Source organism: Falco punctatus (genome assembly GCF_963210335.1).
Source record: "Falco punctatus genome assembly, chromosome: 19".
In the NCBI taxonomy this organism is placed as follows: Eukaryota; Metazoa; Chordata; class Aves; order Falconiformes; family Falconidae; genus Falco; species Falco punctatus.
Window position 1 is genome coordinate 978499 of NC_137599.1, and position 24417 is coordinate 1002915.

Here is a 24417-nt window from a genome sequence, read left to right on the forward strand (position 1 = left end):
TAAGGGGACCGATTCAGGGACAGGGGCCCGCAGAGGCGGGCAGGCTTTCCTGGCCCTGTACTTAAAGCAAGAGGTGGGTGTGCGGGGGCAGAGGCTGCGTTTCAGCTCCCTGGGCACCTCTCTGCCCGGCCAAAGGCACCGCCTCTCAGCTGTAATGGGCTCTGGCTGGCACGGGCGATCTGCTGCTCTGCAGTGCCCAGGGACACCCCCGGGAAGGCCAAGGTCTTCACCCTGACCCACACAAGTACAGGCTGACACACGTGTGCTCATTCACGCCTGCACGGAGCCAGGCAAACCTCTGCACGCTTACAGAAAGACAGGAGATGGCAATGAGCGACCATCAGAGAGAGATGGGGGGAGCAAGAGGAAAGGATGTGCCGTGCCCTCTCCCATGGCAGTCCTGGGGCCAACGCAGATGAGAAGCATGGGAGCGGTGCCCCTTTCCCGACAACTGTGCCGCAAGCAAGCCCACGGGAATGAGCCAGGCGCACATCACCTCTCCGCATGGGATGCCACCAGCACTTGAGCTGCGTCTTCCTCCTGCGCCGGCACGTTCCTGTCCCGGAAATCCTTGGCCTTCTCATGCCGGCACTTAGAGCAGCCTTCATGTGGGAAAGCACGTGCCGTAAGCAAGGAAATGAAAAGGCAGCGGTGCAGGAAACCAGGACACAGCCCATACCATTAGGTGGGATGGTCTGCATTTGCCAGGAACTTGTCAGAAAATTATTACTTCCACAGAGGGTGCCTCTGGGCCCGAGGCAGTGCAGGACTGCTATAAAAGGCGGCCCGACTCTCTGCGCTCTCATGCGCTTCTCTTGCCCCCTTCTCCTTGGGAATCAGGTGCGTGTGAAGTCTCTTGTCCTCCTCCTTCCAGACCAGGTCTTTCCTCCGTGGAGGGCTCAGCTCGTGTGGGCTGTGCTAGCCCCGGGCTGGGAGCTGCTTCTCACGGGAGAGGGAAGGGGGGAGAAGGTCTTCTGCAGAGAGAGCCTGGGACGTAGCTGAGGTGGCTCCTGGGCTTTCAGCTGGGCAGCGTGTGCTGGGCCAGGAGATGCGGTGGCCCCGCTGTGGTTGGGTGCAGTGCTGCTTCTCATGTTTCCCCATTTCTGGCTTCCCCTGCCCTCTCTCCCAGGTGCACCTCCAGCCCCAAGCCATGTCCTGCTGCAACCCGTGCCAGCCCTGCCAGCCCTGCGGCCCAACCCCGCTGGCCAGCAGCTGCAACGAGCCCTGTGTCAGGCAGTGCCAGAGCTCCAACATCGTCATCCAGCCCTCCGCCGTGGTGGTGACCCTGCCCGGCCCCATCCTCAGCTCCTTCCCGCAGAACACCGCCGTGGGCTCCTCCACCTCCGCTGCCGTTGGCAGCATCCTCAGCTGTGAGGGAGTGCCCATCAACTCCGGGGGCTTTGACCTCTCCTGCATCACCAGCCGCTACTGCGGCAGCAGATGTCGCCCCTGCTAAAGGTGCTGGCAACAGCTTTGGGCAAGAACCTTCAGGACCTCAGAACATGGACCGGAGATGGAGCTCCGTGCCATTGGCCCCTTCTTCCACTCAGCCTTTTTGCCCTCTTCCCTTTGCTGTCGCCTAGCCTCCCAGCACCAGCGTGGCTGGCACCTGTTGGCCTCCCTCCCTCCGCAGGGCAGGCAGACGGACACCCTGCAGGAGCTCCACCGCACCTCAGTGGCTGCCCCTGGCGCTGCCTAGGAGCCACCTCCTTTTCTTCTTTCGACTCATTAAAGTTGTGCTGCATCCAGGCCTGTGCCTCCGAGTCCTCCCTCCTTCTGTGGCAGCTCTCCCAGTCTGCCCGGGGAATAACGGGCGAGGAAGGGGAGAACTCCCTGCAGTGGATTCTATCGCTTGGCAACATGCTAAATTCATGCTTTTTTGTGGATGAACCGATGGTAATTGGTTTTCAAGGATGGTCAGCTTAGCGGGTGTGTCATGCTCCATCGGGCAATGACAGTATCAGCTCTCAGCCAGCATTCTCTCCTGGTCCTAATCACACATAATGTAACCCCTGCCCATGGTCTATAGATATATAGCTGTCAGGCATCTTGGATATTTGAAGCAGGCAATTAAGAATGAGACTATTAAGAAACCAATGCACCCGGGAAACACACACATTCAGTGAGTTACAACAGGTGTCAGTGGTTGTTACAGACTGAGGCCCAATCAGTTTTCCTCACATGGGACACCAATTGTCACAGCACGAGCAAAACTAGCAAGCTGCAACAAGGCTTTACCATGGGTCAGATGCTACTGTCCATGCTGTGTCTCCATCCTCCAGAGGCCAGGCCACACTGCTGCTTCGCTCGGCTACATCCAGCTCCTCCCTGCTCCTCCTCCAACCAGCCTCTCTCCCACACGCCTCAGGGCTATTTAACCACTTAGCAGGATGAGCTACAGCTGCACATCGTCCATGACAATAACCCCCTGCCTTTGAGGCAAGGCCACAGCTGCATGTTATCAATGTAATCAGCCCACTGCCTTCATTCCTCTACAAGCAATATCATGCCATGGTCAGTTGCAGCAAACCAGCAGTGTTGGTCAGATGTCTGCCAAGTCCTCTCTGCTCTGGTCTACTACCCACACCTCTGCCCAGGCATGGTCAGACCTTCACCTTGGATAGTCAGGTTCTGTCAGTTGGCAACAGGTTCTGATTATCCGTCTGACAGCAATACAGAGAATAGATTTAACCGACCACAGCTTTATTCCTTCCGTCTGGTCTGGGCAGCTGATCCCTCCTGGTCATGTACTGGGCCACAGCAAAGAAGAGCAGGACATCTGTAAGTGATGTCATTCCCCCGGGCTTCCCACATCTCCCAAGGTGGGCACGTGCTCCCATGTGCCATTATTTCCTCCATGTGTCTTCCAACCTTGGTGGGGAATGGCCTCCTCATTGTCACTGTGTGGAGCAGTCAGCACCTGCAGACCTTGCTGAATTTCTACATCCTCATCAGGTTCCCTTCATGGAGGCCTGGTATACCATCACTGGCGTGTCAAAAACGATGTAGATGTTCTTGCCACCAGAAAAAATGCTGGTGTTGCCTGCTGGCAGGCACAGTCATTCTTCCCCTTTTTCCTGGTTATCACTGAGTTTGTGATCCTCTCAGTGATGTCCTGCCCTGGTTTTGGCCAGGGTGGAGTTAGTTTTCTTCTCCATAGCTGGTACAATGCTATGTTTTTGGTTTGGTATGAGAATAATGTTGATAACACACTGATGGCTTTAGTTGTTGCTAAGTAACATTTATACTAAGCCCAGGACTTTTTGGTTGTTTAGGCCCTGCCAGTGATAAGGTGGGGGTGTGTGTGTGTGCAAGGAAATGGCAGGGGATGCAGCCAGGACAGCTGACCCAAACTGGCCAAAGGGATCTTCCATATCACAGAATGTCATGCTGAGTATATAAACTCAGGGGGAGCGGTTTGGGCAGTCTGGTTGTTGCATCAGTCAGCGGGTGGTGAGCGATTGTATTGTGCATCACTTGTTTTGTTTTTTCCCTTTCGGATTTTATTCCTCTCTCCCTCCCCTTTTTGTCACACTACTACTACTACTACTACTATTATATTTCATTTTACGTCAATTATTAAATTGCTGTTACCTCAACACGTGAGTTTTACCTTTCCTGATTCTCTTCCCCATGCCAATGGGGAGGGGGGGGTGGGGGGGGGTGGGGTGGGCAGGAGTGAGCGAGCAACTGTGTGGTGGTACTTGGTTGCCAGCTGGGGTTAAACCACAACATGTCCTTTAATCATGATTTCATCATATGCAAACTGCTCCATTACACCACTCTCATGAGAAAGAAAATCTGCTTCTTGCAAGCTCCACCAGCCCCTCTTATGTGTCAAAGGACCAAAGGGCTGGAGAACCTGTCCTGTGAGGAAAGAGTGAAGGAGCTAGGCCTTTTTTCTCTGGTGGGGGACCTGATCACAGTATTCCAGTACTTAAAGGTTGTCTACAAAGAGGAGGGAGGCTCTCTCATCACAAGAAGCCACATGGAGAAGACAAGGGCCAACAAGTACAAGTTGCACCTGGAGAGGTTTTACCTTGACGTAAGAACTACAATTTTTATAGTACGAACAACCATTCCCTGGAACAGCCTCCCCAGGGACACGGTGGAGTCCCCATTGCTGGAGGTTTGCAAGATGCAACTGGACAAGGTGGTTAGATAATCTCATCTAGGCCTCCTATCCCACGAAAGATTGGACCAGGTTATCTCTGAAGGCCCCTTCAAACCTGGACTATCTTATGATTCTATGATCGTCTCAGTGATGTCCTTCAATCACGACGTCACTTTATACAAACCACTCCACTGCACCACTGTCACGACAAAGAAAATCTGCATTCCAAAAGAGTTTATGGCAATCAAGACTAGCATTTTTTGCAGAGAAAATTAAATGCTGCATGGTTAACGTCCTCTTCATTTCCTAGACTTGTTCACTTAAAGACTCATATGCTATAGGCAGGGAATAGCAGAGAGGAACATGAACTTTTGAACTTCTTCTCTAGAAGGCTTTTGTAGTGATCAAGAGAAATGACGGTCCCCAAAGGGTAAGTCAGCAGGTCCATATTACACTTCTAAGGTGTCAGATTGATGTGCCCAGAGGAGTGTATTGGTATTGATTATCCAGGTCTTCTAGATGACAGCTCTGTTGACTTTGAAGGACTCCACCCTGGGGTCCATTGCCTGGGCGCAGGGCAGAGCAGGGCCTTGGACCCATGCTGGGGAGATGCCTTCCTGGGATTAGTACCAGTACTCGTCCTGCCAGTGTAACTGCCCAGACGGGTCCGGTTCCCCGCACGGCCCAGTGTGAGACAGGTGTCCTACTGTGAGGGCACAGCCCTGCCTTTCATTGTGCCCATGTGGCTCCAAGTGCAGGGTCTGTTGAAGGATAGATGGCCAATGGCTACAGGCTGCAGTGCTAGAAGAGCCTGCTCTGCAATGAGGAGCAGTGGTGGTGTAAGCAGAGCTCAGACTGGCCTTGCCTCAGAGCACTGGGTGAGGAAGGGTAGCTGAGTCTGGGCAGGGCCATCTCCAGCATTTGTGCTATGGTTAGGTGGGGGCCTGTCTCGTACTGCCAAAAGGTGCCCAGTGGCCAGTGACATTGAAATAGATGGCTTCTCTGCCCGAAACTGTTGGAAGGAAGAGCCTGAGGGGAACCTTACATCATCCATGGGGTGCCGTGTGTCTGAGTTGTTCTGTTGAGCCCAGTAGTGCCTTGAGGAGATCCAATTCTGTAAGAGTTCCACCCTCCCCTTCCTCCCCCGTTATTCCCCGGGCAGACTGGGAGAGCTGCCACAGAAGGAGGGAGGACTCGGAGGCACAGGCCTGGATGCAGCACAACTTTAATGAGTCGAAAGAAGAAAAGGAGGTGGCTCCTAGGCAGCGCCAGGGGCAGCCACTGAGGTGCGGTGGAGCTCCTGCAGGGTGTCCGTCTGCCTGCCCTGCGGAGGGAGGGAGGCCAACAGGTGCCAGCCACGCTGGTGCTGGGAGGCTAGGCGACAGCAAAGGGAAGAGGGCAAAAAGGCTGAGTGGAAGAAGGGGCCAATGGCACGGAGCTCCATCTCCGGTCCATGTTCTGAGGTCCTGAAGGTTCTTGCCCAAAGCTGTTGCCAGCACCTTTAGCAGGGGCGACATCTGCTGCCGCAGTAGCGGCTGGTGATGCAGGAGAGGTCAAAGCCCCCGGAGTTGATGGGCACTCCCTCACAGCTGAGGATGCTGCCAACGGCAGCGGAGGTGGAGGAGCCCACGGCGGTGTTCTGCGGGAAGGAGCTGAGGATGGGGCCGGGCAGGGTCACCACCACGGCGGAGGGCTGGATGACGATGTTGGAGCTCTGGCACTGCCTGACACAGGGCTCGTTGCAGCTGCTGGCCAGCGGGGTTGGGCCGCAGGGCTGGCAGGGCTGGCACGGGTTGCAGCAGGACATGGCTTGGGGCTGGAGGTGCACCTGGGAGAGAGGGCAGGGGAAGCCAGAAATGGGGAAACATGAGAAGCAGCACTGCACCCAACCACAGCGGGGCCACCGCATCTCCTGGCCCAGCACACGCTGCCCAGCTGAAAGCCCAGGAGCCACCTCAGCTACGTCCCAGGCTCTCTCTGCAGAAGACCTTCTCCCCCCTTCCCTCTCCCGTGAGAAGCAGCTCCCAGCCCGGGGCTAGCACAGCCCACACGAGCTGAGCCCTCCACGGAGGAAAGACCTGGTCTGGAAGGAGGAGGACAAGAGACTTCACACGCACCTGATTCCCAAGGAGAAGGGGGCAAGAGAAGCGCATGAGAGCGCAGAGAGTCGGGCCGCCTTTTATAGCAGTCCTGCACTGCCTCGGGCCCAGAGGCACCCTCTGTGGAAGTAATAATTTTCTGACAAGTTCCTGGCAAATGCAGACCATCCCACCTAATGGTATGGGCTGTGTCCTGGTTTCCTGCACCGCTGCCTTTTCATTTCCTTGCTTACGGCACGTGCTTTCCCACATGAAGGCTGCTCTAAGTGCCGGCATGAGAAGGCCAAGGATTTCCGGGACAGGAACGTGCCGGCGCAGGAGGAAGACGCAGCTCAAGTGCTGGTGGCATCCCATGCGGAGAGGTGATGTGCGCCTGGCTCATTCCCGTGGGCTTGCTTGCAGCACAGTTGTCGGGAAAGGGGCACCGCTCCCATGCTTCTCATCTGCGTTGGCCCCAGGACTGCCATGGGAGAGGGCACGGCACATCCTTTCCTCTTGCTCCCCCCATCTCTCTCTGATGGTCGCTCATTGCCATCTCCTGTCTTTCTGTAAGCGTGCAGAGGTTTGCCTGGCTCCGTGCAGGCGTGAATGAGCACACGTGTGTCAGCCTGTACTTGTGTGGGTCAGGGTGAAGACCTTGGCCTTCCCGGGGGTGTCCCTGGGCACTGCAGAGCAGCAGATCGCCCGTGCCAGCCAGAGCCCATTACAGCTGAGAGGCGGTGCCTTTGGCCGGGCAGAGAGGTGCCCAGGGAGCTGAAACGCAGCCTCTGCCCCCGCACCCCCACCTCTTGCTTTAAGTACAGGGCCAGGAAAGCCTGCCCGCCTCTGCGGGCCCCTGTCCCTGAATCGGTCCCCTTATGGTGCCATCTTGCTGGGGGCTGGGGCGGGACGCAGGCTTCTCGTGTCCAGGCCAGGGCCAGGTGCACTTCGGCCTGGTGCTCACTGAGGCACGGCCTCAGACCTGGTGCCAAATGGGTGTGGAAGGGAAGGGACGGGGCTCCGCATGTTGCTCGGCTGTGAGATGGGGTGCCGCAGGGGCAGTCGCGCAGCTCTGAGTCCAGCTCCTTTGGTGTTCAAGCACCATGAGTTCCAGGTCACGCACAGAACACGGAGTCTGAAGGCCAAGCACCTGTGTCTGGGGAGGCAGAGACAAGGCGTTCAGGGGAAGGTGCCAAAACCCGGCTGCTTCTTCATGAGCAGGTCAGGTAAAGTCCCTCTTTGCGCAGAAGGAAACTTGTGTGTGCTGACCGCAGCGCCCGCAGCCGCAGCCCCCTGCGCTGCTGCGCGGTGGGGGAAATAGAAGAGCCGTGAATGAAGGAGGGAAGCTGAGGCTGTGGAGAAGACATGGGGACGGGGTGGAGGTATCTTAAGGGCTTTTCTGCTGTTTCTCTCCCTCCTGCTCTATTTTTCATTGGCAATATGTTTGAGGAATGTTCCCCCAGTCAAGTCTGTTTTTCCAGTGAAAGTAACGGGTAAGTGATGCCGCTGGCTTTGCCTCGACCCACAGCCTTTTTCACCTTCTTTCCCCCTCTGTCGCGTTGCGCAGGGAGAGGGAGAGAGCAGCCTGGTGGGTCTGGAAGCCAGCCAAGGTCTTTTCAGGATTGCCCCACTTATGGTTCATGCAAGTGCCGTGAGTGTTTGTCATTTATGTGCTTTTCTCCTGCTTTCTCTCTGTGCCATCAGGAGCAGACTCCTTCTGCCACAGACCTTCCCCTCAGAGGACAGTGGGCAATGATGCCCATTGGCCTCTGCAGGGACCCGCTGTACGGACGTGACGGAATGAGAGGGGACTTGCCGTAGCTACCCTTGCCCTCGGATGCACACCCTGCCCCTTCGTCCTGGAGATGGGTGGGGAGGTGAGGAGGAGGCGGCTGTGGGCTCTAGCCAGGGTGATTCCTCCCGCTATTCCCTCCTTCCGTCCTCGTCGCCACCTTCTGTCTGAGCCTTCTCCCCCAGCACAGCTCCATGCAGAGCAGGAGGAACTGCCCTGAGTGCCCGTGGGGCTGCTGACCTCCCAGGGCCTCCTGCAGCACCGGGCTCGTCCCATGAAGACAGGGCAAGTTGGCACCACCATCCGCAGGGCATGTTTGGAGGCCAAGGGCACTATTTCTGGGCAGACACACAGCACGGGAAGGGCTGATGGGCACGGGCTGTGCAGTGGCCAGAGATGTTGTCCTCAGCTCCGAGGGACAGCGACCAAAGGAGGCCATGGGGCTGTGTGTGCTGCCCTCCCATTGGTCTAGGAATGAGAAAGGAGCCACTTGCTCCCCCATTTGTTCCCTCCCGGCGCATCTCCTTCCTCCCTGCGCAGGTTTTAGAGAACATCCAGAGAGGAAAGGACCACACAGAGCCAGGGGCTGGGATGCTGCAGAGTTTAATGAGTCCAAAGAGGGAAACAAGATGCCTCTGAGGGGAGGCCACAGGGAAAGGGTCGCGCGGACAGCCAAGAGCCAGTGCCCCACAGAGGGAGAGGGACAGGCAGGTCCCCCCTGGGCTGCCTTTGGTGGGCCTCATGGCCCAGGGGCGTGGACAAAAACAAAGGCAAGGGAGGAAAAGGAGAGAGTGGAGGAAGGGAACGAGAGGCATCGGTCACGTTTCAAGAGAGCCCAGGCTGGCCCCTTCCTCAGGGCTGACACCCGTTGCAGGAGGCGTGAGGCATGCTCAGCCCCTCTCAAAGCAATGGCCACAGTCTCCGTCGTTCAGCATGGCATCATCTTCTGGGTTCCAGCGGATCCTTGTCCGGGCCGTCACCAGTGGCTTTAGCAGGGGCGACATCTGCTGCCGCAGTAGCGGCTGGTGATGCAGGAGAGGTCAAAGCCCCCGGAGTTGATGGGCACTCCCTCACAGCTGAGGATGCTGCCAACGGCAGCGGAGGTGGAGGAGCCCACGGCGGTGTTCTGCGGGAAGGAGCTGAGGATGGGGCCGGGCAGGGTCACCACCACGGCGGAGGGCTGGATGACGACGACAGAGTCCTGGCACTGCCTGCAACAGGGCTCGTTGCAGCTGCTGGCCAGCGGGGTCGGGCCGCAGGGCTGGCAGGACTGGCACGGGTTGCAGCAGGACATGGCTTGGGGCTGGAGGTGCACCTGGGAGAGAGGGCAGGGAGGAAGCATGGCACAGGGACACCTCAGGAGCAGCCTGCAACCCCACCAAAAGGAAGCCAAGGCAGGGGGCTGCACAGCGGGAGACAAGGGCTTCTTTGCCCGAGCTCAGCGGGGTCCTGCGCATAGCAGCCAGGCCCAGGAATGCTCATCACTAGCCTGGAGCAAAGGGCCAGCTCAGCCCAGCCTCAGCCTGTCTCCGTGACAGACTGTCTCTCCTCTGACCTCTCCCGCCACCCCCGTCTCGGAGCACTAACATAAGACCAAGGAGCAGGTACCAGCTGAGCTGCCCTCGAAGGCTAGACCCTGTCCTGGAGGAGGAGGTGGAGGAGAAAAGGGGCTTCCAGCTCACCTGGTTCCCAAGGAGAAGGAGGTGACAGAAGCGGCTGAGAGAGCCATCGGTTGGGCTGGCTTTTATACTGGCCCCACGCTGCCTCAGGGCCAAGGCAGCCACTGCATAAGCAGCAATTTTCCGGCATGCTGCTAATGAACGGAAACATCCCCGGTAATGACATGGCATGTGTTGCTCTTTCCCTCTACGCTGCCCTTGCGTTTCCTGGTTTATGTCATGCCCGTGCCGTCACGGACGTCTCTTTTGAGAGCTGCGATGAGAGGGCCCGTGGTTTCCGGGGCAAGGCTGCCTCACTGTGGGCAGAAGACACGGACTAAGTGCCAGAGGGGTCCAGTGCAGGCAGGTGATGTCAGCCTGGGCTCTCTCTTTTGGGTGTTTTTGTGATCCTTCAGACAGGAACAGCTCCAGCTGCTCCTAGCCCTGCAAACTTGGTCTGCTGAGACCTGACATTGTTTTCGTGTACAAACCAATGGGCATAAAAGGAGCACTGGTATTTTTGTAATGTCTGCAAGTTCCTCTTGATGTATTGTTCTTACGTAGATGTTTAGAGGAAGAAAGGAAAAGAGATCGTATAGGCCTTATCTTCCAGAATTACTGAATAAAACAAAGTCAGGTTGGATGGAGCTTTGAGCCACTTGTCCAATGAAGAATGTCCCTGCCCAAGGCAGAGGGCTTGGAGAAGGTGATCTTCCATGGTCCCTTTGAACCCAAACATGCTACGAGTCTATCATTCTATGAAAACGAGTTGTACGTAAGTAGGAATGGACTAAGTCCTTGGAGCCACACAGTGAAGCCGCTTCAATGCTAGAAGGGATGAAATGCTGAAGTACCAGGCATGGGCAGGTGATGTTGAATTGCGCAGAAAATTTTTGGTAAGATGCACAAGCAGAACGGAAGCAAGAAAGTTGATGTCTCCTCCTTCTGAATGAGACTGTCACTACAGGCCGTTGGGTGACACAGAAAAAAGTGACGGACTCACACCCTTGTGAGATACTGGGGAAAGCAGCATGAGCTGCCAGGTTTGAGTATCAGGATGGACGTGAGCCTGCAATATAAGATTGTACAGATACATCGATCAGCATTTTTGAGAGTATAGAGAGTGAGACGAGGAATGAGCAGAAGGAATGAGGTGATGGATAGCTGGATACACAGTCCGGCAGTGTAAAAATAACTCCAGCTCTCGGGTGGATTCAGGGAGGTTCTTTGCACTGTCTGCGGAGTAGTCCCTGGTGCTTCTCTGCGTGCCGGGTGCCACGCTGCCAGATAACATTGGCTCGTTGGGCAGTCCTTAATGGCATGGAATTTAACACGACTAAGTGCCAGATCCATGCACCTAGGATGGAGTAACACCAGATACAAGTATGAATTAGGAGATGAGTTTCTGGAGAGCAGCCCTGCAGAAAAGGGCCATGAGGGGACTACTGGATGGACATCAGGATGGGGTTGGTCAAGCACTGTGGCCCTTCTCCAACTGGCCTGCCTGTATTAGGTTATCACAAGCCTGTCAGACCCCTCCATGCTGTGTGACAGGTATGGTGCTCACAGCATTGAGGGCTCATTGAATGTGGAGAAAGGCCCCAAAACCCTCCAGCTGATAAACCTAGGGAAATTTTTCAGAAGGCCAGAGGAGCGGGGATCTCTGTCCACACTGCCGGTAATTCAGCCAGGATGCAGTAGCCAGAGCTACCCTCTCCCTTGCTCTCAAATTCCTGGTCTGCCTTGGATCCATGGAATTTGGAATGCTGGGGCGATGGCCAGGAGAAACTGTTCGCTCTCTGGCCTGCGTGGTGAAAGCCTTGCAGGACAAAGTAGGGCTGCTTGAGCCCCGCTGCCAAAGCCACGCAGCCTGCATGTGCCAGGGTGACCCGTTTACCCTGTCCTTGCTCCCCCGTCCGCATTGAGCAGGCTGAAAACCTGGGGAAGAGCAGGATGTGACAGAGACCAGGCATGCAGGAAAACTGTCACTTCCTTTGGCCCTGAGGCAGCGTGGGGCCAGTATAAAAGCCAGCCCAACCGATGGCTCTCTCAGCCGCTTCTGTCACCTCCTTCTCCTTGGGAACCAGGTGAGCTGGAAGCCCCTTTTCTCCTCCACCTCCTCCTCCAGGACAGGGTCTAGCCTTCGAGGGCAGCTCAGCTGGTACCTGCTCCTTGGTCTTATGTTAGTGCTCCGAGACGGGGGTGGCGGGAGAGGTCAGAGGAGAGACAGTCTGTCACGGAGACAGGCTGAGGCTGGGCTGAGCTGGCCCTTTGCTCCAGGCTAGTGATGAGCATCCCTGGGCCTGGCTGCTATGCGCAGGACCCCGCTGAGCTCGGGCAAAGAAGCCCTTGTTTCCCGCTGTGCAGCCCCCTGCCTTGGCTTCCTTTTGGTGGGGTTGCAGGCTGCTCCTGAGGTGTCCCTGTGCCATGCTTCCTCCCTGCCCTCTCTCCCAGGTGCACCTCCAGCCCCAAGCCATGTCCTGCTGCAACCCGTGCCAGTCCTGCCAGCCCTGCGGCCCGACCCCGCTGGCCAGCAGCTGCAACGAGCCCTGTTGCAGGCAGTGCCAGGACTCTGTCGTCGTCATCCAGCCCTCCGCCGTGGTGGTGACCCTGCCCGGCCCCATCCTCAGCTCCTTCCCGCAGAACACCGCCGTGGGCTCCTCCACCTCCGCTGCCGTTGGCAGCATCCTCAGCTGTGAGGGAGTGCCCATCAACTCCGGGGGCTTTGACCTCTCCTGCATCACCAGCCGCTACTGCGGCAGCAGATGTCGCCCCTGCTAAAGCCACTGGTGACGGCCCGGACAAGGATCCGCTGGAACCCAGAAGATGATGCCATGCTGAACGACGGAGACTGTGGCCATTGCTTTGAGAGGGGCTGAGCATGCCTCACGCCTCCTGCAACGGGTGTCAGCCCTGAGGAAGGGGCCAGCCTGGGCTCTCTTGAAACGTGACCGATGCCTCTCGTTCCCTTCCTCCACTCTCTCCTTTTCCTCCCTTGCCTTTGTTTTTGTCCACGCCCCTGGGCCATGAGGCCCACCAAAGGCAGCCCAGGGGGGACCTGCCTGTCCCTCTCCCTCTGTGGGGCACTGGCTCTTGGCTGTCCGCGCGACCCTTTCCCTGTGGCCTCCCCTCAGAGGCATCTTGTTTCCCTCTTTGGACTCATTAAACTCTGCAGCATCCCAGCCCCTGGCTCTGTGTGGTCCTTTCCTCTCTGGATGTTCTCTAAAACCTGCGCAGGGAGGAAGGAGATGCGCCGGGAGGGAACAAATGGGGGAGCAAGTGGCTCCTTTCTCATTCCTAGACCAATGGGAGGGCAGCACACACAGCCCCATGGCCTCCTTTGGTCGCTGTCCCTCGGAGCTGAGGACAACATCTCTGGCCACTGCACAGCCCGTGCCCATCAGCCCTTCCCGTGCTGTGTGTCTGCCCAGAAATAGTGCCCTTGGCCTCCAAACATGCCCTGCGGATGGTGGTGCCAACTTGCCCTGTCTTCATGGGACGAGCCCGGTGCTGCAGGAGGCCCTGGGAGGTCAGCAGCCCCACGGGCACTCAGGGCAGTTCCTCCTGCTCTGCATGGAGCTGTGCTGGGGGAGAAGGCTCAGACAGAAGGTGGCGACGAGGACGGAAGGAGGGAATAGCGGGAGGAATCACCCTGGCTAGAGCCCACAGCCGCCTCCTCCTCACCTCCCCACCCATCTCCAGGACGAAGGGGCAGGGTGTGCATCCGAGGGCAAGGGTAGCTACGGCAAGTCCCCTCTCATTCCGTCACGTCCGTACAGCGGGTCCCTGCAGAGGCCAATGGGCATCATTGCCCACTGTCCTCTGAGGGGAACGTCTGTGGCAGAAGGAGTCTGCTCCTGATGGCACAGAGAGAAAGCAGGAGAAAAGCACATAAATGACAAACACTCACGGCACTTGCATGAACCATAAGTGGGGCAATCCTGAAAAGACCTTGGCTGGCTTCCAGACCCACCAGGCTGCTCTCTCCCTCTCCCTGCGCAACGCGACAGAGGGGGAAAGAAGGTGAAAAAGGCTGTGGGTCGAGGCAAAGCCAGCGGCATCACTTACCCGTTACTTTCACTGGAAAAACAGACTTGACTGGGGGAACATTCCTCAAACATATTGCCAATGAAAAATAGAGCAGGAGGGAGAGAAACAGCAGAAAAGCCCTTAAGATACCTCCACCCCGTCCCCACGTCTTCTCCACAGCCTCAGCTTCCCTCCTTCATTCACGGCTCTTCTATTTCCCCCACCGCGCAGCAGCGCAGGGGGCTGCGGCTGCGGGCGCTGCGGTCAGCACACACAAGTTTCCTTCTGCGCAAAGAGGGACTTTACCTGACCTGCTCATGAAGAAGCAGCCGGGTTTTGGCACCTTCCCCTGAACGCCTTGTCTCTGCCTCCCCAGACACAGGTGCTTGGCCTTCAGACTCCGTGTTCTGTGCGTGACCTGGAACTCATGGTGCTTGAACACCAAAGGAGCTGGACTCAGAGCTGCGCGACTGCCCCTGCGGCACCCCATCTCACAGCCGAGCAACATGCGGAGCCCCGTCCCTTCCCTTCCACACCCATTTGGCACCAGGTCTGAGGCCGTGCCTCAGTGAGCACCAGGCCGAAGTGCACCTGGCCCTGGCCTGGACACGAGGAGCCTGCGTCCCGCCCCAGCCCCCAGCAAGACGGCACCATAAGGGGACCGATTCAGGGACAGGGGCCCGCAGAGGCGGGCAGGCTTTCCTGGCCCTGTACTTAAAGCAAGAGGTGGGGGTGCGGGGGCAGAGGCTGCGTTTCAGCTCCCTGGGCACCTCTCTGCCCGGCCAAAGGCACCGCCTCTCAGCTGTAATGGGCTCTGGCTGGCACGGGCGATCTGCTGCTCTGCAGTGCCCAGGGACACCCCCGGGAAGGCCAAGGTCTTCACCCTGACCCACACAAGTACAGGCTGACACACGTGTGCTCATTCACGCCTGCACGGAGCCAGGCAAACCTCTGCACGCTTACAGAAAGACAGGAGATGGCAATGAGCGACCATCAGAGAGAGATGGGGGGAGCAAGAGGAAAGGATGTGCCGTGCCCTCTCCCATGGCAGTCCTGGGGCCAACGCAGATGAGAAGCATGGGAGCGGTGCCCCTTTCCCGACAACTGTGCCGCAAGCAAGCCCACGGGAATGAGCCAGGCGCACATCACCTCTCCGCATGGGATGCCACCAGCACTTGAGCTGCGTCTTCCTCCTGCGCCGGCACGTTCCTGTCCCGGAAATCCTTGGCCTTCTCAGGCCGGCACTTAGAGCAGCCTTCATGTGGGAAAGCACGTGCCGTAAGCAAGGAAATGAAAAGGCAGCGGTGCAGGAAACCAGGACACAGCCCATACCATTAGGTGGGATGGTCTGCATTTGCCAGGAACTTGTCAGAAAATTATTACTTCCACAGAGGGTGCCTCTGGGCCCGAGGCAGTGCAGGACTGCTATAAAAGGCGGCCCGACTCTCTGCGCTCTCATGCGCTTCTCTTGCCCCCTTCTCCTTGGGAATCAGGTGCGTGTGAAGTCTCTTGTCCTCCTCCTTCCAGACCAGGTCTTTCCTCCGTGGAGGGCTCAGCTCGTGTGGGCTGTGCTAGCCCCGGGCTGGGAGCTGCTTCTCACGGGAGAGGGAAGGGGGGAGAAGGTCTTCTGCAGAGAGAGCCTGGGACGTAGCTGAGGTGGCTCCTGGGCTTTCAGCTGGGCAGCGTGTGCTGGGCCAGGAGATGCGGTGGCCCCGCTGTGGTTGGGTGCAGTGCTGCTTCTCATGTTTCCCCGTTTCTGGCTTCCCCTGCCCTCTCTCCCAGGTGCACCTCCAGCCCCAAGCCATGTCCTGCTGCAACCCGTGCCAGCCCTGCCAGCCCTGCGGCCCAACCCCGCTGGCCAGCAGCTGCAACGAGCCCTGTGTCAGGCAGTGCCAGAGCTCCAACATCGTCATCCAGCCCTCCGCCGTGGTGGTGACCCTGCCCGGCCCCATCCTCAGCTCCTTCCCGCAGAACACCGCCGTGGGCTCCTCCACCTCCGCTGCCATTGGCAGCATCCTCAGCTGTGAGGGAGTGCCCATCAACTCCGGGGGCTTTGACCTCTCCTGCATCACCAGCCGCTACCGCGGCAGCAGATGTCGCCCCTGCTAAAGGTGCTGGCAACAGCTTTGGGCAAGAACCTTCAGGACCTCAGAACATGGACCGGAGATGGAGCTCCGTGCCATTGGCCCCTTCTTCCACTCAGCCTTTTTGCCCTCTTCCCTTTGCTGTCGCCTAGCCTCCCAGCACCAGCGTGGCTGGCACCTGTTGGCCTCCCTCCCTCCGCAGGGCAGGCAGACGGACACCCTGCAGGAGCTCCACCGCACCTCAGTGGCTGCCCCTGGCGCTGCCTAGGAGCCACCTCCTTTTCTTCTTTCGACTCATTAAAGTTGTGCTGCATCCAGGCCTGTGCCTCCGAGTCCTCCCTCCTTCTGTGGCAGCTCTCCCAGTCTGCCCGGGGAATAACGGGGGAGGAAGGGGAGGGTGGAACTCTTACAGAATCGGATCTCCTCAAGGCACTACTGGGCTCAACAGAACAACTCAGACACACGGCACCCCATGGATGATGTAAGGTTCCCCTCAGGCTCTTCCTTCCAACAGTTTCGGGCAGAGAAGCCATCTATTTCAATGTCACTGGCCACTGGGCACCTTTTGGCAGTACGAGACAGGCCCCCACCTAACCATAGCACAAATGCTGGAGATGGCCCTGCCCAGACTCAGCTACCCTTCCTCACCCAGTGCTCTGAGGCAAGGCCAGTCTGAGCTCTGCTTACACCACCACTGCTCCTCATTGCAGAGCAGGCTCTTCTAGCACTGCAGCCTGTAGCCATTGGCCATCTATCCTTCAACAGACCCTGCACTTGGAGCCACATGGGCACAATGAAAGGCAGGGCTGTGCCCTCACAGTAGGACACCTGTCTCACACTGGGCCGTGCGGGGAACCGGACCCGTCTGGGCAGTTACACTGGCAGGACGAGTACTGGTACTAATCCCAGGAAGGCATCTCCCCAGCATGGGTCCAAGGCCCTGCTCTGCCCTGCGCCCAGGCAATGGACCCCAGGGTGGAGTCCTTCAAAGTCAACAGAGCTGTCATCTAGAAGACCTGGATAATCAATACCAATACACTCCTCTGGGCACATCAATCTGACACCTTAGAAGTGTAATATGGACCTGCTGACTTACCCTTTGGGGACCGTCATTTCTCTTGATCACTACAAAAGCCTTCTAGAGAAGAAGTTCAAAAGTTCATGTTCCTCTCTGCTATTCCCTGCCTATAGCATATGAGTCTTTAAGTGAACAAGTCTAGGAAATGAAGAGGACGTTAACCATGCAGCATTTAATTTTCTCTGCAAAAAATGCTAGTCTTGATTGCCATAAACTCTTTTGGAATGCAGATTTTCTTTGTCGTGACAGTGGTGCAGTGGAGTGGTTTGTATAAAGTGACGTCGTGATTGAAGGACATCACTGAGACGATCATAGAATCATAAGATAGTCCAGGTTTGAAGGGGCCTTCAGAGATAACCTGGTCCAATCTTTCGTGGGATAGGAGGCCTAGATGAGATTATCTAACCACCTTGTCCAGTTGCATCTTGCAAACCTCCAGCAATGGGGACTCCACCGTGTCCCTGGGGAGGCTGTTCCAGGGAATGGTTGTTCGTACTATAAAAATTGTAGTTCTTACGTCAAGGTAAAACCTCTCCAGGTGCAACTTGTACTTGTTGGCCCTTGTCTTCTCCATGTGGCTTCTTGTGATGAGAGAGCCTCCCTCCTCTTTGTAGACAACCTTTAAGTACTGGAATACTGTGATCAGGTCCCCCACCAGAGAAAAAAGGCCTAGCTCCTTCACTCTTTCCTCACAGGACAGGTTCTCCAGCCCTTTGGTCCTTTGACACATAAGAGGGGCTGGTGGAGCTTGCAAGAAGCAGATTTTCTTTCTCATGAGAGTGGTGTAATGGAGCAGTTTGCATATGATGAAATCATGATTAAAGGACATGTTGTGGTTTAACCCCAGCTGGCAACCAAGTACCACCACACAGTTGCTCGCTCACTCCTGCCCACCCCACACCCCCCCACCCCCCCCTCCCCATTGGCATGGGGAAGAGAATCAGGAAAGGTAAAACTCACGTGTTGAGGTAACAGCAATTTAATAATTGACGTAAAATGAAATATAATAGTAGTAGTAGTAGTAGTAGTGTGACAAAAAGGGGAGGGAGAGAGGAATAAAATCCGAAAGGGAAAAAACAAAACAAGTGATGCACAATACAATCGCTCACCACCCGCTGACTGATGCAACAACCAGACTGCCCAAACCGCTCCCCCTGAGTTTATATACTCAGCATGACATTCTGTGATATGGAAGATCCCTTTGGCCAGTTTGGGTCAGCTGTCCTGGCTGCGTCCCCTGCCATTTCCTTGCACACACACACACCCCCACCTTATCACTGGCAGGGCCTAAACAACCAAAAAGTCCTGGGCTTAGTATAAATGTTACTTAGCAACAACTAAAGCCATCAGTGTGTTATCAACATTATTCTCATACCAAACCAAAAACATAGCATTGTACCAGCTATGGAGAAGAAAACTAACTCCACCCTGGCCAAAACCAGGGCAGGACATCACTGAGAGGATCACAAACTCAGTGATAACCAGGAAAAAGGGGAAGAATGACTGTGCCTGCCAGCAGGCAACACCAGCATTTTTTCTGGTGGCAAGAACATCTACATCGTTTTTGACACGCCAGTGATGGTATACCAGGCCTCCATGAAGGGAACCTGATGAGGATGTAGAAATTCAGCAAGGTCTGCAGGTGCTGACTGCTCCACACAGTGACAATGAGGAGGCCATTCCCCACCAAGGTTGGAAGACACATGGAGGAAATAATGGCACATGGGAGCACGTGCCCACCTTGGGAGATGTGGGAAGCCCGGGGGAATGACATCACTTACAGATGTCCTGCTCTTCTTTGCTGTGGCCCAGTACATGACCAGGAGGGATCAGCTGCCCAGACCAGACGGAAGGAATAAAGCTGTGGTCGGTTAAATCTATTCTCTGTATTGCTGTCAGACGGATAATCAGAACCTGTTGCCAACTGACAGAACCTGACTATCCAAGGTGAAGGTCTGACCATGCCTGGGCAGAGGTGTGGGTAGTAGACCAGAGCAGAGAGGACTTGGCAGACATCTGACCAACACTGCTGGTTTGCTGCAACTGACCATGGCATGATATTGCTTGTAGAGGAATGAAGGCAGTGGGCTGATTACATTGATAACATGCAGCTGTGGCCTTGCCTCAAAGGCAGGGGGTTATTGTCATGGACGATGTGCAGCTGTAGCTCATCCTGCTAAGTGGTTAAATAGCCCTGAGGCGTGTGGGAGAGAGGCTGGTTGGAGGAGGAGCAGGGAGGAGCTGGATGTAGCCGAGAGAAGCAGCAGTGTGGCCTGGCCTCTGGAGGATGGAGACACAGCATGGACAGTAGCATCTGACCCATGGTAAAGCCTTGTTGCAGCTTGCTAGTTTTGCTCGTGCTGTGACAATTGGTGTCCCATGTAAGGAAAACTGATTGGGCCTCAGTCTGTAACAACCACTGACACCTGTTGTAACTCACTGAATGTGTGTGTTTCCCGGGTGCATTGGTTTCTTAATAGTCTCATTCTTAATTGCCTGCTTCAAATATCCAAGATGCCTGACAGCTATATATCTATAGACCATGGGCAGGGGTTACATTATGTGTGATTAGGACCAGGAGAGAATGCTGGCTGAGAGCTGATACTGTCATTGCCCGATGGAGCATGACACACCCGCTAAGCTGACCATCCTTGAAAACCAATTACCATCGGTTCATCCACAAAAAAGCATGAATTTAGCATGTTGCCAAGCGATAGAATCCACTGCAGGGAGTTCTCCCCTTCCTCGCCCGTTATTCCCCGGGCAGACTGGGAGAGCTGCCACAGAAGGAGGGAGGACTCGGAGGCACAGGCCTGGATGCAGCACAACTTTAATGAGTCGAAAGAAGAAAAGGAGGTGGCTCCTAGGCAGCGCCAGGGGCAGCCACTGAGGTGCGGTGGAGCTCCTGCAGGGTGTCCGTCTGCCTGCCCTGCGGAGGGAGGGAGGCCAACAGGTGCCAGCCACGCTGGTGCTGGGAGGCTAGGCGACAGCAAAGGGAAGAGGGCAAAAAGGCTGAGTGGAAGAAGGGGCCAATGGCACGGAGCTCCATCTCCGGTCCATGTTCTGAGGTCCTGAAGGTTCTTGCCCAAAGCTGTTGCCAGCACCTTTAGCAGGGGCGACATCTGCTGCCGCAGTAGCGGCTGGTGATGCAGGAGAGGTCAAAGCCCCCGGAGTTGATGGGCACTCCCTCACAGCTGAGGATGCTGCCAACGGCAGCGGAGGTGGAGGAGCCCACGGCGGTGTTCTGCGGGAAGGAGCTGAGGATGGGGCCGGGCAGGGTCACCACCACGGCGGAGGGCTGGATGACGACGACAGAGTCCTGGCACTGCCTGCAACAGGGCTCGTTGCAGCTGCTGGCCAGCGGGGTTGGGCCGCAGGGCTGGCAGGGCTGGCACGGGTTGCAGCAGGACATGGCTTGGGGCTGGAGGTGCACCTGGGAGAGAGGGCAGGGGAAGCCAGAAACGGGGAAACATGAGAAGCAGCACTGCACCCAACCACAGCGGGGCCACCGCATCTCCTGGCCCAGCACACGCTGCCCAGCTGAAAGCCCAGGAGCCACCTCAGCTACGTCCCAGGCTCTCTCTGCAGAAGACCTTCTCCCCCCTTCCCTCTCCCGTGAGAAGCAGCTCCCAGCCCGGGGCTAGCACAGCCCACACGAGCTGAGCCCTCCACGGAGGAAAGACCTGGTCTGGAAGGAGGAGGACAAGAGACTTCACACGCACCTGATTCCCAAGGAGAAGGGGGCAAGAGAAGCGCATGAGAGCGCAGAGAGTCGGGCCGCCTTTTATAGCAGTCCTGCACTGCCTCGGGCCCAGAGGCACCCTCTGTGGAAGTAATAATTTTCTGACAAGTTCCTGGCAAATGCAGACCATCCCACCTAATGGTATGGGCTGTGTCCTGGTTTCCTGCACCGCTGCCTTTTCATTTCCTTGCTTACGGCACGTGCTTTCCCACATGAAGGCTGCTCTAAGTGCCGGCATGAGAAGGCCAAGGATTTCCGGGACAGGAACGTGCCGGCGCAGGAGGAAGACGCAGCTCAAGTGCTGGTGGCATCCCATGCGGAGAGGTGATGTGCGCCTGGCTCATTCCCGTGGGCTTGCTTGCGGCACAGTTGTCGGGAAAGGGGCACCGCTCCCATGCTTCTCATCTGCGTTGGCCCCAGGACTGCCATGGGAGAGGGCACGGCACATCCTTTCCTCTTGCTCCCCCCATCTCTCTCTGATGGTCGCTCATTGCCATCTCCTGTCTTTCTGTAAGCGTGCAGAGGTTTGCCTGGCTCCGTGCAGGCGTGAATGAGCACACGTGTGTCAGCCTGTACTTGTGTGGGTCAGGGTGAAGACCTTGGCCTTCCCGGGGGTGTCCCTGGGCACTGCAGAGCAGCAGATCGCCCGTGCCAGCCAGAGCCCATTACAGCTGAGAGGCGGTGCCTTTGGCCGGGCAGAGAGGTGCCCAGGGAGCTGAAACGCAGCCTCTGCCCCCGCACCCCCACCTCTTGCTTTAAGTACAGGGCCAGGAAAGCCTGCCCGCCTCTGCGGGCCCCTGTCCCTGAATCGGTCCCCTTATGGTGCCGTCTTGCTGGGGGCTGGGGCGGGACGCAGGCTCCTCGTGTCCAGGCCAGGGCCAGGTGCACTTCGGCCTGGTGCTCACTGAGGCACGGCCTCAGACCTGGTGCCAAATGGGTGTGGAAGGGAAGGGACGGGGCTCCGCATGTTGCTCGGCTGTGAGATGGGGTGCCGCAGGGGCAGTCGCGCAGCTCTGAGTCCAGCTCCTTTGGTGTTCAAGCACCATGAGTTCCAGGTCACGCACAGAACACGGAGTCTGAAGGCCAAGCACCTGTGTCTGGGGAGGCAGAGACAAGGCGTTCAGGGGAAGGTGCCAAAACCCGGCTGCTTCTTCATGAGCAGGTCAGGTAAAGTCCCTCTTTGCGCAGAAGGAAACTTGTGTGTGCTGACCGCAGCGCCCGCAGCCGCAGCCCCCTGCGCTGCTGCGCGGTGGGGGAAATAGAAGAGCCGTGAATGAAGGAGGGAAGCTGAGGCTGTGGAGAAGACGTGGGGACGGGGTGGAGGTATCTTAAGGGCTTTTCTGCTGTTTCTCTCCCTCCTGCTCTATTTTTCATTGGCAATATGTTTGAGGAATGTTCCCCCAGTCAAGTCTGTTTTTCCAGTGAAAGTAACGGGTAAGTGATGCCGCTGGCTTTGCCTCGACCCACAGCCTTTTTCACCTTCTTTCCCCCTCTGTCGCGTTGCGCAGGGAGAGGGAGAGAGCAGCCTGGTGGGTCTGGAAGCCAGCCAAGGTCTTTTCAGGATTGCCCCACTTATGGTTCATGCAAGTGCCGTGAGTGTTTGTCATTTATGTGCTTTTCTCCTGCTTTCTCTCTGTGCCATCAGGAGCAGACTCCTTCTGCCACAGACCTTCCCCTCAGAGGACAGTGGGCAATGATGCCCATTGGCCTCTGCAGGGACCCGCTGTACGGACGTGACGGAATGAGAGGGGACTTGCCGTAGCTACCCTTGCCCTCGGATGCACACCCTGCCCCTTCGTCCTGGAGATGGGTGGGGAGGTGAGGAGGAGGCGGCTGTGGGCTCTAGCCAGGGTGATTCCTCCCGCTATTCCCTCCTTCCGTCCTCGTCGCCACCTTCTGTCTGAGCCTTCTCCCCCAGCACAGCTCCATGCAGAGCAGGAGGAACTGCCCTGAGTGCCCGTGGGGCTGCTGACCTCCCAGGGCCTCCTGCAGCACCGGGCTCGTCCCATGAAGACAGGGCAAGTTGGCACCACCATCCGCAGGGCATGTTTGGAGGCCAAGGGCACTATTTCTGGGCAGACACACAGCACGGGAAGGGCTGATGGGCACGGGCTGTGCAGTGGCCAGAGATGTTGTCCTCAGCTCCGAGGGACAGCGACCAAAGGAGGCCATGGGGCTGTGTGTGCTGCCCTCCCATTGGTCTAGGAATGAGAAAGGAGCCACTTGCTCCCCCATTTGTTCCCTCCCGGCGCATCTCCTTCCTCCCTGCGCAGGTTTTAGAGAACATCCAGAGAGGAAAGGACCACACAGAGCCAGGGGCTGGGATGCTGCAGAGTTTAATGAGTCCAAAGAGGGAAACAAGATGCCTCTGAGGGGAGGCCACAGGGAAAGGGTCGCGCGGACAGCCAAGAGCCAGTGCCCCACAGAGGGAGAGGGACAGGCAGGTCCCCCCTGGGCTGCCTTTGGTGGGCCTCATGGCCCAGGGGCGTGGACAAAAACAAAGGCAAGGGAGGAAAAGGAGAGAGTGGAGGAAGGGAACGAGAGGCATCGGTCACGTTTCAAGAGAGCCCAGGCTGGCCCCTTCCTCAGGGCTGACACCCGTTGCAGGAGGCGTGAGGCATGCTCAGCCCCTCTCAAAGCAATGGCCACAGTCTCCGTCGTTCAGCATGGCATCATCTTCTGGGTTCCAGCGGATCCTTGTCCGGGCCGTCACCAGTGGCTTTAGCAGGGGCGACATCTGCTGCCGCAGTAGCGGCTGGTGATGCAGGAGAGGTCAAAGCCCCCGGAGTTGATGGGCACTCCCTCACAGCTGAGGATGCTGCCAACGGCAGCGGAGGTGGAGGAGCCCACGGCGGTGTTCTGCGGGAAGGAGCTGAGGATGGGGCCGGGCAGGGTCACCACCACGGCGGAGGGCTGGATGACGACGACAGAGTCCTGGCACTGCCTGCAACAGGGCTCGTTGCAGCTGCTGGCCAGCGGGGTCGGGCCGCAGGGCTGGCAGGACTGGCACGGGTTGCAGCAGGACATGGCTTGGGGCTGGAGGTGCACCTGGGAGAGAGGGCAGGGAGGAAGCATGGCACAGGGACACCTCAGGAGCAGCCTGCAACCCCACCAAAAGGAAGCCAAGGCAGGGGGCTGCACAGCGGGAAACAAGGGCTTCTTTGCCCGAGCTCAGCGGGGTCCTGCGCATAGCAGCCAGGCCCAGGGATGCTCATCACTAGCCTGGAGCAAAGGGCCAGCTCAGCCCAGCCTCAGCCTGTCTCCGTGACAGACTGTCTCTCCTCTGACCTCTCCCGCCACCCCCGTCTCGGAGCACTAACATAAGACCAAGGAGCAGGTACCAGCTGAGCTGCCCTCGAAGGCTAGACCCTGTCCTGGAGGAGGAGGTGGAGGAGAAAAGGGGCTTCCAGCTCACCTGGTTCCCAAGGAGAAGGAGGTGACAGAAGCGGCTGAGAGAGCCATCGGTTGGGCTGGCTTTTATACTGGCCCCACGCTGCCTCAGGGCCAAAGGAAGTGACAGTTTTCCTGCATGCCTGGTCTCTGTCACATCCTGCTCTTCCCCAGGTTTTCAGCCTGCTCAATGCGGACGGGGGAGCAAGGACAGGGTAAACAGGTCACCCTGGCACATGCAGGCTGCGTGGCTTTGGCAGCGGGGCTCAAGCAGCCCTACTTTGTCCTGCAAGGCTTTCACCACGCAGGCCAGAGAGTGAACAGTTTCTCCTGGCCATCGCCCCAGCATTCCAAATTCCATGGATCCAAGGCAGACCAGGAATTTGAGAGCAAGGGAGAGGGTAGCTCTGGCTACTGCATCCTGGCTGAATTACCGGCAGTGTGGACAGAGA

The 24417-nt window shown here is 57.4% G+C and overlaps 3 protein-coding genes across 3 annotated transcripts; 1 reads left to right on the forward strand and 2 right to left on the reverse strand.

The window, feature by feature from the left end:
- Window positions 1-8571: 8571 nt before the first annotated feature.
- Window positions 8572-11524, reverse strand: LOC308055621 (feather keratin Cos1-2-like). Its single transcript, XM_080369817.1, has 2 exons — window positions 9667-11524; window positions 8572-9299 (listed from the first exon to the last, which is right to left on the reverse strand). The coding sequence occupies exons 1-2, from the start codon at window positions 9832-9834 to the stop codon at window positions 8973-8975; spliced, it is 495 nt and encodes a 164-aa protein (XP_080225943.1). The 5' UTR covers window positions 9835-11524; the 3' UTR covers window positions 8572-8972.
- Window positions 11394-12423, forward strand: LOC308055473 (feather keratin Cos1-2-like; the record flags this gene model as incomplete). Its single annotated transcript, XM_080369441.1, has 2 exons — window positions 11394-11474; window positions 12097-12423. 2 exons carry the CDS (start codon window positions 11394-11396, stop codon window positions 12421-12423), a joined length of 408 nt encoding a protein of 135 aa, XP_080225567.1.
- A 10873-nt stretch (window positions 12424-23296) lies between these two features.
- Window positions 23297-24326, reverse strand: LOC308055474 (feather keratin Cos1-2-like; the record flags this gene model as incomplete). Its single annotated transcript, XM_080369442.1, has 2 exons — window positions 23297-23623; window positions 24246-24326. 2 exons carry the CDS (start codon window positions 24324-24326, stop codon window positions 23297-23299), a joined length of 408 nt encoding a protein of 135 aa, XP_080225568.1.
- Window positions 24327-24417: the final 91 nt, after the last annotated feature.